An 18,251-nucleotide genomic window follows, 5' to 3' on the forward strand; every position below is an offset into this window, starting at 1 on the left:
TGTGCAATAAACAATATGATTTATTCATATCTTTGCTACTCTCAAATAATACAACCAAACACGCTGTGATGCCTCCATGTACTTTCTCTCATGTTTGCATTTACTACAGACATGCAAAACCGTGGGCAAACAAATAAGCAAATCAATGAGACAGGTAATGCTCTACAAAATGGCAGGAGAAGCACCATTGTAAAGCACAACATTTCTGTGTTGTTATGCTATCTAATCTCTCATTTTGATCGATAGGATTTCTGCTTCTTGAAAACAACTACATTTACCCTGTGGCTCTGTGGGCAGTGGACACACAGGCTTTGCACAGCATAAAAGAGATACACTCATGCACTACAGATCTTGTAAACTAAAAAAAAACAAAAACCCTCTATGCCGTTTTATTTTGTGATTTCGTCTGGGAGACAGAGAAGGCTGCATGCATTTCTGTCAACAAAATAAGGATATTACAGACACTGTTATGTGGGTAGTCCTAAACTATTTATTTCCTTCTGAACTCCTGCACTTTGTAATTTGGAATAGCTGATACATTTCCACCATGGCTTTTTAAATAACACTGTACATTATTCTGAACTACAGTTCATATTCATCCACACACAAAAGTTTTAAGTGCAATAAATGCCCCCATCCTACTCCTTTGGTTAAATGTAAAACACTGGAGTGAGAAGCTTAAAAAAGTGAAGCTTAGTGTATTATTAAAGTAAAACCAACCTAGAAGGAATTCAAACGAAAGCTTTAAAATACAATAATAGAACAGCTGAAGATTTTTTTCCTGACAATTATTCTGAAGATCACAATGAATTTTATTTTACTTTGGGCTTTCTTTTTTCTTCCTGGTTTCATTGTATAGGTCACACTTGGGGCTTTTTATCCCTCCAATACCCAGTCTAGGTTCAGCCCAAATCTCCTAACCTACAGTGGATTAGAGACAATGAAAACTCAAGAGAAGAAAAAAAGAAAAAGGGGGGGAAAAAAGAGAAAAAAAAAGAATAATGCTTTAAGCAATAGCTGCAAATTAGTGTTATGCTCAGTTTTTATGAGTTTCTATGTATAAATTATTTTTAGCTGCAATGTAAGCCATGTTGCATTCCATTTTTCAGTACATTTCTGAAAAATTTATTTGCTGAAACACTGCAAAATAATTATGAGGCATCAACTGCATTTTAAATTAGTAGAAAGACTGGCAAGCATGCAGTGTAAGTTGTTTAAAACAGAATCTTGTGAACACAAGACAACTTACTCTGCGTCATCAGACACAGCAGTTCTGGGGCCGAATCTACAAGACCAAATATAAAATTAGAGCGTTGATAAACACATTATATATTAATTGCAACTGGACCCATAAGATCTGGTTAACATTCCCTTGAACATCCAACCTGTCCTGGTAAAGCAAACCAAAAGAGAACGAACCATAATGTTCAGAAATGATCTGTTCAACACACAGCACTTACCTTATTAATCATCCGAAGGTCAAACTGCCCCAAAACATCATCCATCCCTCCCTGCCTAATACCCCCATTATAAAAATGTGGGTGTAGAAAATAGTTATTGAAAATAGACAACATATTGACATTTAAATTAAAGTGCCACATATGTGATGAATGGAGACAAAACTTAATGGTTACATTGCACAGCAGTGCTCAAATCAACATTACCATAGGATTTCCTGTTTTTGTTTGTTTTGGTGCAGCTGAAAAAAGGTACCGGCAAAACACAAGTCAGTGTCATTCACTGGAGTGACTGTCTTGTTTAGAGTCATGCAAATGACGTGTCCGTATCTGGGATTTATCATAAAACAACATCAAATACAAAAGTTGACACTGCAACATTTTCTGATCACAAAGAAGCAAGACATGCATCTCTAGAGATGCTCAGCAGAGTCCAGCTGAACCTCTGCTACTCATAAGCGATTTCTGTATGCGCGTAAATATTGCAATCAAATATTTGCTCTCATTAGTTGTAGAAAAGAAAACGTTACACAAATACTCTTTTTGTTTCTTAGGAATGTGTACAGACGTACAGTATTTTAGTCTGGACTGAAAACACACCAGGCAATGCAAAATCGGAATTCTGAAGTGCACACACAGTAGAAGAGCAAAGGGTGATCAAGCCGCGTGATTCACACCATACAGAGCTCACGTTTGTAGATGCTCATCCTTGGATGACAATGTTTCAGTTCTGTTTTCCTCAGGAACCACCTGAAGCTTAGATGTTTGATCAAGGTGGACTTCGTTAAGGCTATGATCACCCGCTTGGGCAGTGCACACAGTATCCTCTTGTCCTGCAGGAGGGAGACTGCATCTTTCCTGCCCTTGTTGCTGCTCTTGCTGAGGTAGAATTACAGGTTTTCCAGAGCTAGTAATGCAGACTTGTGGGCATTTTTCAGGCCTGAGTGAGCCAAAGGCAGCAGTTCAAAGAAACGTATTAAACAACACTTGAAAAATCACATATACATAATGAAAAGTGTGACTGCAAGTTAACAAAAAAATTCTACAAACACACAGCTTATAGGTACACCAAACAATTACAATAGAGTAAAATGCCTGTATTTCCATTCTCCCATGCCAGTAACATAAAATTCCCAAAGATTCAAGTTTTGAGAACATATTTTAACTAAGCTATTCAACTGAAGGTCTTCTCAACACTAAGCCACTCCTGGCTAAGCTGTACGTTATTTTCCATTTACGTACGCACAGGTCTGTGTGTATCCTTCCTCTCTCATGTACTTTGAAGAGGCTGATGAGTGATAACTTTCCAGTCTTGCTTGCACATGGCTCAAACAGCCAACACATGGCTCTGTTTGAAGGCTTAAACCTCCATCTTCCCCACACTGTGCTGCTCATCTAAACAAAGACACCAAACCTTACCAGGAGGAATCTAGTTGCAGAGCCTTCTTAGCCTGTTTGGGAGTCATTGGCACCAGCTAAACTATAGACAAACACCTCATCTATCCATATCCACCACCTCTGTTTCTAGCTGGAAATATTTTTAATGATTAGCTCATATTTAAGTAGAAACCTCTAAAAAAGTAGTACAATCTTGCTATATAAATACCTATTTTCACATGCTGTTAGGATTTTGCATCCACTACATCTTTGGTCTAATACTTTACAAGGCTCTACCAAAAAGGACGAGATAGCATAGATTCAAGGATGAGTATGGAAGAAATGACTGCTGGGCCAACAGCAACCCTTCCAGATCAAGAGATCTTGACAAACAGTCCACAGGACCCACTGCAAGGGAAAGAGAGGAGCAGGCTTTCTTACCTTGCAGTTTTCTTTTCAAGTTCTCTACTTGTGCCCTGTTTATTCTGCTGCTTTGAATATGGCATGGGAAGGAACTGCTTAACACTTGGCCCCGGCTGTTTTAGAAAAGCTCCTGTTCTTCTGGCCAACATGTCATCTCTTTGTGGGTCTGGAAACTTCACTTTGTTTTCTGTTCCACCACTCTGCTGATGAGGGATTTCAAGCTGTTCCTGGCTCTCTTCTCGCGTTACAGTACTGCTCAGAGAAACAAGTGACACTGTTCCATGATAACGTTCACTTGTACAGCCCAAAGGCAAGTGGCTGTTGAGGCAACGTGGGGTACTGCTACTCAAAACACAGCTGCAGGGTGATGGACAACAAGGCATCTTTAACTACAGAGCAAGGAGTGAGAGTAAGAGGAAACTACACGGAATGCCACACTTATGTAGGTGTTATGTTAGAAGCTGGAGATTGCATAAAAATATATGCAAAGAATTATTCCCTTGGAAATTGGCATAGAACTCTGGAGAAAGCACCATGGATTGCAAAAGAAATCGCCCCAAAAGATGAAAGCCTGTTTTCATGCTGAACAGCAATTACTAATTGAAGTATTTAAATATTATGAAAGAAAGCAGACTGTTTTATGTTCATAGGATACATTCTTGTAAGTAATTTCATAAAACAGAACACATGCCATGATGAATGAGTAAAACACATCATTAAAGGCTGAATGGAGAACGGAATAACATTGCTGACTGATCCAAGCTCACACCACACACAAACCAGGCATGAAGCTCAGAGGGATCTGCTTCCGTTCTCTGACCTCTCTGCTCCCCGTGGAGTCTTCAAATCCTTCTCCTGAGCTACTGACAGGGGAGGACAGTGGATTGGAACAGTGCTAGTTGTGCGCCTCTGAAAGGTCCCCATCCTTCTAACCAACATATCGTCTCTCTCAATGTCGGGTAAATTTGCACTGCTTTCTTCTTCTTCGGCGCTTTCTTGCTGATTGTTCGAGCTGCACAGGGCTTCTTTCTCAGAGATGACATCAATAGTAGCGGCAGGTGACGGCATGCTCCTGCAACATTCAGCTGGATCTGACTGCGCTACCTCACTAGCGAGGTCATGAAAAGCATGATGTAGACAAAAGGTTCTCAGGTCAAATGAAACGTAAGGGGAGGAGTCCTTCAACTCAGCTTTATAAGCACACAAGCTTCGCTGAATGAATTGCTTGCTAAATGCATTCATTAAAAAAATCTTGCTATAGCCGCAGACTAAGCAATTACAGAAAGGCCAAATAAATTTAAGCTCTGTTAATATGTTAACTTCCCTGAGCTGTAATTCTCTCCAGATAAATGCCAGAAACACAGAGCACCAATACACCTTGATTTCACAGCACTACATCTTCAAAAAGAAAGTAAATCCATTAGGACTGAAGAAAGCATTTTCTGAACAGCAGTGAGGCCAGAAAGCTGAGCAACAAATTCCTAATGCACTGAAAGCAGGCAGAGAAAAGCTGCTGGAGATCAAGAGGCAGAAAGCTTTAAAGATAGCTCAGCTTCTGAGATACCAGCGATTTCACCACTAGCCAGAGCTGTCGAGGTAAACACTCAGAAGGCATATGCACAGCGTTGTTTTGCATAACTCCAAACATGTAATGATGCTGGGAAAGCATCAGATGCCTTCTGAACAGGGCTGTGCGTGCAAGCAGCTCCTAGGCATGTGCCACCCCCATGCAGCCCTCCTGCAGAAACAGGTCCAGATTCCAGCTCAGCAGTGCATCCTAAGCCACACCAAATACCTGGGCTCATTCTGTGGCTTAGATACTGCATCACCATGCTCAGCAAACTGGAGACTGCCAGCAGTGGTTGGAAGAGAGCTTTCAACATCCGAGTGAACCTTCACTCCGTCTTTCCCGCTTTCCTCTTCTGCTTCACACCTGCGTGAAGCTCTGCCGATGCTGAGCTTGTCCCACTTCTGCTGATCAATCTCAGTTACTGGCCCAAAATGCACAAACTTCTGCTTGAGGCTACCAGCCTTTCTGTTTGCTCTGGCTTTGCGGACAGCAAAATCATCCTGGACTGCTGCTTGCACTGTGACTTCAGCTGCTGGTGGAGTGTCACTGGGACACTTGCAATCTTCTTCACTAGTCAGAATGAGGAATAAGAGAATTCATCCCAAATGAGACCCCAGACTAAAGCAAAATAAATGCCCCTGAGCTTTTAAAGGGGTCCTTTCTTAAAATTCAAGGACACGGATAAGAAGAGGTGTGGCACACTGTGATCTGACAGACAAAGTCCATGGACCTGTCAGGAAAACTCCAGGGTTACACTCATGAAAGCCCTTCCTTAGGGGAAGAAACGTAGCCGTGGCCCACTCAAAAACTGAGACTTTGTCCTAATAAAGCTTTAGTTCCCTTATCAGCCCACACAGACCTGGGACCACAGCACAGCACACCCCACCTGTCACACAGCGGTGCCAGTGGCACGAGAGCACCACGAAGGGCAATTCACCCATCCTGAGAAGGGAGCACTGAATCTTGATTTGAAGAATAATTCAATAATTCACCTCAGACGTAATGGAGAGATTACTAATATCTCTGAGATGAGAGAATGGTTGATTTTTGGGGGTTTGTGTTAGAGCTAGAATTACACACAGTACTCACATTGTTAGCAGAATGCCTGAACAGATGGCTACCTTTAATTGGAAAATGACATGCGCCTAAACAGGAAGCCCAGGAGTTGTTACCCTTTCCTACTGGAGTCACAAATCACCTGCATACATTACGGTCCATCTCTGCAGGGAAATAGCCTAGAATAACCACTTTATACCAGATCCCTTTGTGGAGCCTTAGCTTGTGATATAAGCATGTTGATGCCTTATGACAAGGCTCCTGCAGCCCCTGTTGTAGTGACAAATAGCACTGGCATATTTACTCAGCACAGTAAGTTGCCATGCAGATACAATAGCTCAGGTCTCAAATGCAGTATGGACATACTAATACAAAGAGATGCTGATCAGTTTGGGGCCTTTCACTACAAGAAAGACATCGAGGCCCTGGAGCGTTTCCAGAGAAGGGCAGCAAAGCTGGTGAACGGTCTGGAGAAGCGGCTGAGGGAATTGGGATTGTTCGGTCTGGAGAAGAGGAGGCTCTCTACAACTGCCTGAAAGAAGGTTGTGATGTGGGGGTGAGCCTCTTCTCCTTGGTAACAGCAATAGGATGAGAGGGAATGGCCTCGAGTTGTATCAGGGGAAGTTCCGTTTGGATATTAGGAAACATTTTTTCTCAGAAAAAGTGGTGAGGCATTGGAACAGACAGCCCAGGGAGGTGGTGGAGTCCCCAATCCCTGGAGTCATTTAAAGAAAGGGTAGATGTGGCACCTAGGGAAATGGTTTAGTGGGCAATATTGATGGTAGGTAGATAGTTGGACTATATGATCCTAACCTTAGTGATTCTGTGATTCTCAGTGCTTCCAAGGTACAATGCCCCGAGTTCTGCAGACCGTTCTATTAGCAGCACCATCAGGCTACTGAGTTAGCAGTGCCACGTAAACCTTCGTGCTGTTCAGCTTACAGCAGCTTCAGAGCAGAGTGATCCACAAGACAGAATGAAAACTTTGCTGACGTGACATTAAGAGCATCCAATGGGGAACTACTGTATTTTTCTAAATAATGGACGCATTTCTGTTTCATGATAGATAGATAGCACTCCTACACACATTTTTGGATGCCTCCTGAAAATTTTAATAGGTGAAGACAGGTTGTCATCAAGGCGTTCTTCAAGGTTAAAAACACAAACGCACACAAACAGACTATGACAAAATGAACATGCTTCCTACAGTGCCAATCCTGTCCAAGGGAAGAAACTATACCTGGGCTCTCCTGACAGTTTCAATCTTTTCCATGTCTCCAGATCTGCTTTTGTTATAGAGGCATTCACAAAAATCGTATCTTCTTGTAGCTGAGGAAGGACACACTGAGATTTCCGTTTAGCCAAATCATCTCTCTCGGCATCAACTACTTTCACCTGCTCTTCCTCCTCTGACTTATTCTTCTCAGTCTGCAGAAGTGGGTTCTCTTTGCATGTCACTGTTTGTCTTGCTGATGCCATGTGCACCTGGCTTCCTCTAATTTAACATGTTTCATTTCAGCAAGAAAAGACATTTTGAGGGAGCAATGATAAGTCAGTATCAATAGAAGAGGTTCAGAGCACAAGAAGAAAAAACTGAATTTATAAGCAGATTATTTGTACATTTAGCTTAGGAAGTAAACGTAAGAAGTTTCAACATTCAATGACTTCATCTACACCGCTCTGCTCATGTACCACTGATATCACTTCATTGCACGACTTCTGTTTCTAGTTTAAGCAACAGAAATCTTGGAGTTATTACTGCATTAAGCATTTCTGTAATAAGCCTTCTCTTAAATTGTTACAAATATGCCATTTGCATATTATTAGCAAAGTGAATACAAGTTTTTTTTTGCCTGTAAACATACAAGAGAATTTCTTTGATCTTAGAGTCATGTCAATAACATTAGAATACTAAAATGTGGTTATGGGTTCTTCAGATGCCCTGCCAAACCACTCATTGAAAAATGCTAATATAATCAAACCAGCAACCAAAAGACAGGTTTTGCATAACTGAAAAGAGCTACCAGATATTAAAAGAATTTTTTGAATGTATCAGTTATTACAATCAAGGTCCCCTGCAATGTGTATATAGTGGTTTTATCTAGGATCGTTTCTCTGTGCGCAAATAGATCAAAATACTTGTTTCCTGAAAAAGATGGGTGCCTTGCAGATACTTATACACAGCAGCTTAATAAAGGTTTGTATCACTGATCTGACCAAAGAAAAGATTTTCTAGGCTGAAACCTTTAAGCCATGCTCCATTTACAAAAGCATTACCGTAAGAGAAACACCAGGTTTATATGTGACAGTTCAGTGCAGTATAGCAGGTACAGGTATTCAGTGCGTTAACAGAAGACTTATCTGAGCCCATGATTTACGCAGGGTATTAAAAAAATAGCACTAGATGAAAACATTGCATTCAAAAGCGTGATTCTAAAATGTTCAGCAAAAGATAGAACTGGCATACAAAGCGTATCTTCTGTATTACAGTACTCACACTTATGAGCTGCCTTGAGTTAGGCAACGAAAATGTTATTTTACACTCTGCCAGTTTAAGTTCCTGGTCTTGATACTGATAGAAAGTTACAGTAGGTATATATCTATTTTCTGATCATTTTTTGATAAAGCATTTGCATCACTTTACCCTGAAGTTTTCTGTAGGCAAGACAGCTCTAAGCTCTACTCAGCGACATGCATTGTGAAATAAAGCATTATAATAGAAAGACCATGAATGCACACCTTGCATGTTCCTGCTTTTCCACCTTCAATGGCTTTTTATTGTCTTCCAGTTTACTTTTATCTTTCTGCGTATAGGGTCCAATTATAAAGGAGTTAAATGGAACTACGTGTTTGGGCTGATTCATCCTGGCTCTCCGGGTGGCAAAGTCATCCTTTTCTAAATCAGGAACTTTGCTTGCTGCTTCATCTTCTGAACCAGAATCCTTCCCTTGATAACGTGTCATGAAGGGGTTTTCCTTGCGAAGGATGATGTCTGGGGTGCTTCCTCTGTCTTCACATGTTTGCTTTTTACTGACACAGATCAAAATTAAAGAAAGCTCCTGGTGCACCAGGGAAGGAGAGGGGAGTGGCAACAGGCATCTCCAGGTCATAACACAAGCACGGTTAATCAAATGCGCTTCAGGCTGCTGTTACGTTTGGCAAAGACTTGTTATAAATAAAGTGAATCATTTACAGGTTACAAATCTACAAGGACTACACACAGAAAATCAGCCATGTTGAACCTTTACTTATTTTAGCTATAGTTAGAAGAAACAGTAAGAACTAGCTTATCATACAAGATGCACTGAATGCAGTACTGTGAATGGCATTATTAAACGTCTCAAACACCTCAAAGAGAAAAGATTTGATGCAAATACCCGATCCCCAGCCAACGGTGCCGAATCCCGAAATACCAGATTTTGGGACTTAGGCTCTGCTTTTTTATTTATTTATCTATTTTATTTTTAAGATCTGAGTAATCTCTGAGGCTGCATGCCCTAATATTCCCAACTGCTCTTTCCTTCTCATACACATCCGTACATTACTCTTTCTCTAACCACCCCACCCTCCCCCCAAATAAGCCCTCGACTCCAATGCTGATATACAATTGGGTGTACAGTGTGCTGGAGATACCGTTATTCTGGAGCACAGGACCATCTGCCTTGCTCAGAAATTACACCACTACCTTGTTGCTACTGAAGATTACAACAACAAATACCCTTGACAGCTGGTGCCCAGAAAGACTAAGCTTATTGTAACTTGTAGCAGTCAATATTCTTAAGCAAACTGAAGAGACAGATGGCAAGAGCTAGGTGACTCTCCTGTCTGAAACCCAAATTGAAATCACTGATGTTTTGGACATCTCCCAGTTTCAAGAATTAGAATATTCCACAAAGCAATTTTGTAGGTTGCAAATATCTCAACTCTTCCTCTTTCTTATAATACATCTTGTTATACCAAAGAACACAAAGGTATGAAATAAGATTAAACAAACTGACATTTAAAAAGCTCATCTAAACAGCTTAAGATTGCTTCAAGTTTCTCTTCTATTTTAGAAAAACAATAGTGTTATAACTAGCTATGTTTCTAAACATTTTAAAGCCCTGCAAACCCACAGTGCACACCACTTGTTTCATGACTTCAGCTGTCCTTTAGAACACTGCTGAACAGAGTTGCAGAGATGGGTATTGAAGAGCCATAAAGCAACTCCAACAGGGCAGCCTGGCTCAGAAACAGAGCAACACAGATCTGCCTTGTCGCGCTGCAATGCACAGGATCATGTTAGTGATGCCCTTAATCTAGATAAAGTTAACTTTTCCCATAGATCACTGTGAAGGATCATGATTTCATGTCAGGCAAGACATGAAATCTACTACACCAGCAGATGATGTAGTAAAGGGAACAGTGTCCTTCCCCCTCTGAGAGCACCTCTGTTTACAACAGCTTCAAACAGCTGGAACAGATGGGTCTGAACTGCCTCATGTTTCCTGGTGCTCCAAACTTCCAACCCTCCATCCGCAAGTATTGTCCCTTGGCTTCCACTCACAACAGTATCTTTTTCTACTTTTTCTCTCCTGTAAAACATGGTTGGAAGTTTACTTTGGATGTAGTCTCTTGCAAACACAAAAATGAAGAGGCCTACAAGGTCATCTTCAGGTTCAAATTTCACAGCTGAACAGGTATGTCACGTCACTCAGTCCTAAATAATGAGTTACCAATACACTACCGTAATGTGCTCAAACCAACTTTGTTTTGCACACTTGCAATACTGGACGTACAAACTGACCACCGGGGAAAGAGGCCTAAATAATAAATACAAAAAAAAAGTTTGCATTTCAATTTATGGTTGCCTATGAAATCTGTTTCTCCCACTATGAAAGCTTTAGAGAAAATATACTGATCTAAGGTAGATGAACTGTTCTTCTGAAAGTTTTAGGCACACAAGAGAACAAGTACCAGTTATATGCACTTGGACCTTGTTCTGCCAAGTAAGCCAGGGAATATGATTAAATTGAAGAATCTTCCATCAGACTTTACTAGTTGTACCACTACCCTTCCTTTTTAAAACTACCAATTTGGAAACAACTTTCAGAACTCTGGACACACAGGACATGCATAAAACCACACAGTACTCCATTAAATCATGTTTATATTTACTTCTTAAGTGAAGATCTGTAAGATGAATATAATTATTTGTGTAGGTAGGTTGAAGGCATTTCCTTCATGCTTTTAGTTTCTAAGAGTTACATGTAACCAAGTGATTCTTTTGTAAAAACAAATGGATTTTTCCAGTCTCACATCCTCCAATGCTACAGAAGCATCAACCATGCAGTTTCTGAGTGTATTCAGCAACAAACAAATTGGGACTTAAAATTTTTCAAAAAATAACAACTGTGAGTCACTGTAATGAGTAACTGAAGACCTTACAGCTTTTCCTATGTAACTAGACTTCCACAGTAGTTTCTAGGTTAAGAATATTTTCCATTCATTTATATTTTGTTTTTACTGGAATCAGAGACAAGCTGTGACATTTTTGGGTCTCCTGAATAAGTGTGTGACAGTTCCAGAAGTACCTTTAGGGGTCAGTTTGCAATAAAGATAGCAGAGTGTAGTTGCAAAACCTGCAGTGGGTCAGAATTCACTACAGATTGGCCGATTATGCTTGCACACCCAGCCCCAACCCTTACAGAAACAACACACGGTCCACGCTGATACAGCAGCTGCTACCTTCTGGAGTGTCAGACCCTGGGTGTTTGTGCTCCATGGAACAGGGTCTCATACAGGCTTGTGGATACTTCTACTGCATGTCAGAACAATGAGAGGCCTTTGCATGCTTATGCACCATCAAAACTAGAGTCCACATCCCTTTTGCAAAGAATGTGTTAACAACTCTTGATTTGATCATGTTTCTCTCCTTCCCTCCTCTTCTCCATCATCTGTAAGTTCTTCTCCTCTTTTTAGGGAGTCTCTGTATCTTTCAGATACAATAGTGTAAACAAGAGACAGATGCACACAACCACCAAGCATGGAGGATCATATGGCAACAAAACGTTATGCCATAAAGAGATGATACGCTCCTTTGGGAAGGGTGAATGCTTTTTGGCATGCATTTGTCAATTTCTTACAACATGCTACAGAAATGGAGATAAGTACTTAGATTCTAAGCAAACAATGTATTTGCATACAAGTTAAAGCTCTTCCTGTGCTGAACCCAGAAACAGCCCCACTGAGTTTCAGCTTAGGGAAAAATTAGATGGCTCCTAGAACATAAAGTCACAGCCAGCATCATCTAGAGGTCAAAAAGTTGAGAGGAAAATGCCTGTAAACAACTCAGAGCAAGTGGAAAACAACTGAGAACCTCAAGTGAAAAAAAGAGAAGCTGATATTGTAGAAAGATGTTTGAAGAGCAAAAGGAAAAGATCACAGTACAGAATCAAGAGAGAAGGAAAACTATTCAGTACCATTAGTGCACAGAAATTTGAATTTGATGCCAAGAAGACAGAAATCGAGAGGTTCAAAGAACAGGGAATAAGAATGAGACATTAAGAAGGGTGATCAAACCCTCTGCTGTATCCTCAATTATTGCCACTCAATTCTTCCCTTCCCCTTGCTTGTTAGTCTTCCATTTTCACAAACATACCCTCGTTCCTTCCAGACCTCTGTCCCTCTCCAGTACATTTTTTACAGCCCCTGGGAATAGGTTGCTACTTCACTGAAGTGAAGCCTGGGCTGCCAAGCTCTGCTCTTGACTCTCAGCTTGGGCAGAAAACCAGTGGCTCCTCCTTCCTTGAGCTGCCAAATTCCAGGATTTGCTTTTCCTGAGAACACGGAGAGAGCATGGCTTGTTCTACCTGCTCTTTCCTCCTTCAGCCCAGTCAGAACAGTGGACTGCCCAACGAAAGAGAAGATCCAATTCTATGCCAAAGGGACCCAAACATTTGCACATGTGCGCCTCTTACTTGGACAAGAAGAAAGTAGATCAAATGCAGGGTTGGAAAAGGGGTTCTCAACTAATACGGTGCACATCCTCCCGATGCAAATGCAAACAGTGCTATTTGTTGTGTGCAGCACTGCTAAACATGAGCTAATGCTACTGATCACCTTGAATACCACAGACTTGGACTTAGAAGATGATAATGCTTGTATCCTACTGGTTTATGGATTCCTCATCAACTGGCACACTGACTGAGCCTTGGGGACTAATTTATAATTGACACTTACTCCTTATCAGTATTTGACTTTGTAAGTAGTAGCCCACAACCACATGCAAATACTGGCTCTTTACAGCTTCTGAATGACCTAAGAAAAGGACATATGACTGGGTGACATTTCCATATGGCTGCAGACAAGCTTAATTGTATCTACAAACAAGCTGTATGACTTACAAGCTGTACTTTCAACTACTGCTACACTCCAAAGCCCAGACTGTATACCAGCACCTGTTAAACTATTCAGTATCAGGGTTTCACCCCGTGCTTCACCAAACTTGCATCTCAGGAAATTGCCTCAATCAGAATAGAAATGTGATGATTTTCCTCAATAATTCAAAAGAGATGTTTTAGATGGGAGGACACTTGGATACTCACCCTTTAGCTAAATCATTTTCATCATTTGTAAGAGCATAGTCTTTGGTCATGTTAAAACTGTTTATGCAGGCCATCCCCAGGAGGATTTGACATCAGATCATGAAAAGGCATGGGCAGTGAGCCTAGCCATCATTCAGCTATCCAGTTAAAGAACAGGAAACAAACAAATTGAACTACATCCAAAAATAAATAATGCAGGTAATAAGTGAATAACTAGTGATACTCTATGCCAAAGCCAGTCAAGTCATGATTGCTGAACTATGCCTCCATGCTTTAACTAGTACATGTATTAACAAGCACTGTACTTTTACAGATCCTGCATTTAAAAATAAATGCATCATTTATTAACATGGCTAAAAATACTAACCACATTAGAAGTGTGAGTCAGTAAACTAAAACACTGCATTGCCAGCAAGTAGGTCTCTGAAACTTCTGCCCAAGGAAAGCATTTTCAATATACATTTACATGTTTTTTGTTTGTTTGTTTGTTTGTTTGTTTTGTTTTGTTTTAATTAATTGCAAGAAAGTATTAAGTGGAAAGTGACAAGTAGTTTGTGTGGCAGTTTCCTTGGAATTTGTTTACATTATGGTATAGCATAACTCAACCACTCAACACAAACACAGTTAGCATCACACAGCTCTCCAATGCACAACTGCCACATCACAAGCTATTCCATACCAAGACCTTCACTAAAAGGCTAGCCATTGTGAGTACTTAGCACGCTGGATTTTTGTTAGGAGAAGTAAAACCGCAATGGATTGAGGAAGCCCACACTACAGCCAAACCTAAAAATGTGAAGCGTGCACAAATTCCCACACTGCTGGGCTAACCTGCCATAGCGCTGGGCAGCTGACATGACCTTAATGCCAGCTTGTTCAAGTCTTCTTAACTTTCTGATCTCTGCTTCATCTTTTCCCTTGAGTGATGATGTTTCTTTTACACTACATGAAGGAGACTGGTCTATGGAATCTCCTTCATTTTGATTCGAATCTGCTTGTATTTTAACAGGGCTTTCCTCAGGAGCCATGGAGCCCATTTTCTCCTTTTCACACAGTCCTGATGTTTCACTTTGTTCTTCTTCTATGGTTTCAGGTTTGCTAATGAATTATACATACAAGGTAGTTTAATGCATGCTGTACCTGGTACATAGATACTTATTTATTATAAGCAAATTCGGTTTTTATCAAGATGTCAAACAGTATTCTGATGAATGAGGCAGGAAGATGATAGCGCTCTCTACTGGAAGTTGCTCTGAGGCTTAATCAGAAGTGAAATATCAGTTGACAAAGACAGCATGCAGAAGCATATAGTCACAGTTACATAAACCATACCAATGTTTAAGATACAGCAAACAAAGAAATCAATTAAAAAAAAAAAACACAGCACAAACATTACTTATTTTGATTAGATACATCAAATATCACTTATCAGTATCATTTGGGTGTGAGCAACTGTCTTGAGAACTGAAACGGGTTATCCACAATATTTTCATCCAGCCTTGGGTTTGAGACCACAATCATGGTATTCACAGCAACCAATATCTTGTCAAACACAAGCTGTACAGTACATAGTATAGTAAAATAATGACATTGAGACAACGATTTTTCACTCTTTGCTTTTCTACCGTCTTCGCTAATTCCTACAATTTATCAGTACCATCTCAGCAAGAGATTTATTACAGTGGAAGGCACTTCAAGTATTGTGAAAAGGCAGCAAATTGGCTAAGGGTTAAAACATCATCACCATGGAAGGGAGAAGTTGAACATGCCAGTCTTACCTGAAAGGTCTGTCTCCCAGCGGTGAAGTCGCAGTGCTCCAGCTCTTTCGATACTCTTCTCGTTCAGCTTTCTTTTTCCGAAGTGGAGCAGGTACATAGAAAGTCTGATTGCTCTTGTTTGGGAGGTACTGGTTAAAAGGCACAGCTGATTTAGGTTCACCGTGTGAGGTCCGCCTCGCCAACATATCATCTTTTTTCACATCTGGCATCTTTCTGTGTGGCAGGTCAGTTTCTGAGTCACTTCCTCTCCCTAGTGAGGAAGGAGAAAATAATCCTTCTTCTCTTCTTTTCCATCCAGATTTTTTAAAATTATAAATCAGAGAAGATGTCAACAAAAAAATGACAGCATGTGAGCACCAAGAAATGAAATCGTTTTTACCTGTATTCTTACTTTAAAGTCAGCTAGTGAAGGTAGAAGCTGCAGTACCTACATAGATAGCAGATAGCTTTTCCAACAACCCTAATTTTTTAGCCCTGAAAAACTCATCTTCAGCCACAGGTCACCATGCAGGATATTCCAACTAACTCTGGGTCAGATTAATCCAGGTTTGTTACTCGCGCAGGACACTAAGAGCAGCTTACCTGATTTATGTCCAACTGATTCCTGGCAGCATGTGTGGGTACATTTGACCTGGTTCACTCTCTTGAAACTAGACAATTACAATTCCATATCCCAAGCTCGAACAAAAAAAGGGTTGCACACCCTGCATCACCAGAATGGCAGGGATCTGTGGATGTTTCTGCAGACACGTATTTACTACACTTTAAATGCACACAGCATCATCCTAGATCAAAATTTTAGAATAAGCATCAGCTGCTATAGATCAGAAGACTCAGGCGGTCTGTCTCCAGTCTCACCTGGTTAGTCAGTCCAGTGCAAAACAAAGAGACTTCATCCTCAGATGTAAGAGGAAAACCTGTAGAGTTTGCGGGTTAGAGCAGTACTGCAAAGACTGAATAATACGTGTTGACAAGGAAAACAGGTGAGAGAAAAATAAAGAGTTGCAGAGAATAAGGTGGGAGATGAACAGAGCTGAGAGATTTTTTTTGTACAAATGAACTAAGCTTCCTGATATTCACAACCCACTTAAAAATTGTATTCACAATGGTTAGGAAAAGACTTTTCCATCTTGAAAATACAGTTGCAAATAAAGCTCCCCAGTGGTAGGGCAAATATGTTAAAGAGCATTTCCATTTGAACTGCCCTCGCAGCCATTTTGGAAGACACTTCATAGACGTCCACTAGATTCCCTGCACCATCGGAGCCTTTTAAAGTAATTCACAAAGAAGCCATACAAATAGTTCTCTCCTAGAAGTGTAACATCATCACAGGCCCTCATTTGATGACTGAAGAGAGTGAAACACACAGCCAATTCTCCCACCAGCATTCAAATGCTCTCCCAGCTTTGGAGTGCTAGCTCTCTGGCACTTGGCCCCTTGGCAACACTAGCATATGCAATAGCTGTTCTCCCTGCCTGGGGAGAGGGGGAAGCCACCCAGACTGTGTCCTCTTGCTAATTCACTATGCTAATAAATTACTAGCTAATTCACGGAGCTACCTCATGAAAAACTGAAAACAATGAAGTCATAAAAATCACAAGTAGCTTGCATATAATTCAAAGCAGGGTGAAGGAACAGAGGTCTAAATATGGTAGGAATGTTATTTGCAAAGAGCTTTTGCAGCAGATCGCATGATTCAGTGTTTGCATGGAGGGAGACGAAGAAGGAAAGGGAACAGTAAAACAAGACAAGACACAATGGAAATCAACTAGAGAGACAAAATTCACAATGTACTCTTTGTCAGAAAGGTTTTGCTTGGACAATTTTGGTTAAGAGCATATGACAGCTAGCACTGTGATTGGCAACCTCTGCCTATGTCTAAGCAGAAATTGGAAACAGCCACAAAATCATAGAAGTCTGAGGACAGGAAAGATTTGAAGAGCTGTAATACCATTAGGAAAAGCAGGGCCATAGAGAAGCTCAAAGCAGGTGAGAAGATCCCTTCACATCATTTGCTATTCTGTTTACTCTTTCTTCTGGTGTTTATTTTTGTATTGCATGAAAGCTAGCCTTGAAGAGGCGGACAGAAATGCTGGAATAGATAACCACAGTAGCAGACAAATAAAAAGAGATTCCTCTTCCTCATTAGCTGTGTGCCTACAAGCATATCCAAGCTCGGTACTTCAAAGGAAAACAGCGTATTTAATTATTCATCTTTTACTCATAAAATTATTTTCAGCTGAGATTTCAAAAAAAAAATTAAATCACTTTAAGCCAGAGCACTCAATAGAAAATGCAGCTGTGCTTTACATTTATAACATTAATTTTGTTCTTCTGCATTTCCAAGCAGAAGAAGCAGCCAGTTTCCACAACCCATAACAAGCAGTTATATACTACAGATCTGCACACAGCATGTGTCAAGGGACCTACATGAGTTCATAAAAGGCGTTGTGCACAACTGCCAGCCACGCAAAGGATTTATACGCTCCTGAATACATCAGTGACTCTGGGTAGGTCACATTGCAGTTCTACTGATTTTAACACACTATTCTGCTCTGTCACTAGTCCTGTTTGCTTTTTGTCAAGTGACAGGGGCCACGAAGGACACCAGAACAGTACCTGAACACTATGCGTATCACAAGTGGCAACAGGGAAAGTGGTACTACTTAATGCTTCTAGCTTAACTCATCATTGCTTTACAATCACTTACATGATCTCCATCCATTTTTTTTTTCTAGGAGTACAAGGAATCATAATTTCATTTTACTTCATGTTAGTAAGTTTATAAAGATCCTATCTGCGAAAAGCAAAGTGAGGAGTATCTTTTCCTCCCCCCAGCTTTGCATATATAGTACTTCTATCAACAAACACATGCAGCTGAGTGAAACACTGGCCTGTTGGGGCTGCAGGGAGAGGTTAGACAGAAAAGAGGTCAGCCAAGCTACACCTCAGCTGCAAATCTTGGAAGAGACAGCTGTGAAGTCATGGCAGCAGCAAGTAGGGA

At 40.7% G+C, this 18,251-nt stretch overlaps 1 protein-coding gene across 21 annotated transcripts in view; it reads right to left on the reverse strand.

Moving 5' to 3' along the window:
- The window catches only part of LIMCH1 (LIM and calponin homology domains 1), a 164,889-nt gene that overhangs the window by 38,971 nt on the left and 107,667 nt on the right, over positions 1 to 18,251 (reverse strand). For 18 of the 21 annotated variants that reach the window (XM_046940883.1, XM_040699794.2, XM_015285466.4 and 15 more), the window contains 9 exons: positions 15,248 to 15,497; positions 14,301 to 14,567; positions 8,623 to 8,913; positions 7,124 to 7,378; positions 5,053 to 5,397; positions 4,078 to 4,365; positions 3,276 to 3,509; positions 2,149 to 2,397; positions 1,250 to 1,285 (listed from right to left, as the gene is read on the reverse strand). In XM_046940883.1, coding sequence (XP_046796839.1) covers positions 1,250 to 1,285; positions 2,149 to 2,397; positions 3,276 to 3,509; positions 4,078 to 4,365; positions 5,053 to 5,397; positions 7,124 to 7,378; positions 8,623 to 8,913; positions 14,301 to 14,567; positions 15,248 to 15,497 — 2,215 coding nt within the window. The remainder of the gene's footprint in view (positions 1 to 1,249; positions 1,286 to 2,148; positions 2,398 to 3,275; positions 3,510 to 4,077; positions 4,366 to 5,052; positions 5,398 to 7,123; positions 7,379 to 8,622; positions 8,914 to 14,300; positions 14,568 to 15,247; positions 15,498 to 18,251) is intronic. The other 3 variants (XM_040699791.2, XM_015285467.3, XM_015285469.4) reach the window with 3 other exon arrangements.

Source organism: Gallus gallus, chromosome 4 (assembly GCF_016699485.2).
Source record: "Gallus gallus isolate bGalGal1 chromosome 4, bGalGal1.mat.broiler.GRCg7b, whole genome shotgun sequence".
NCBI lineage: Eukaryota > Metazoa > Chordata > Aves > Galliformes > Phasianidae > Gallus > Gallus gallus.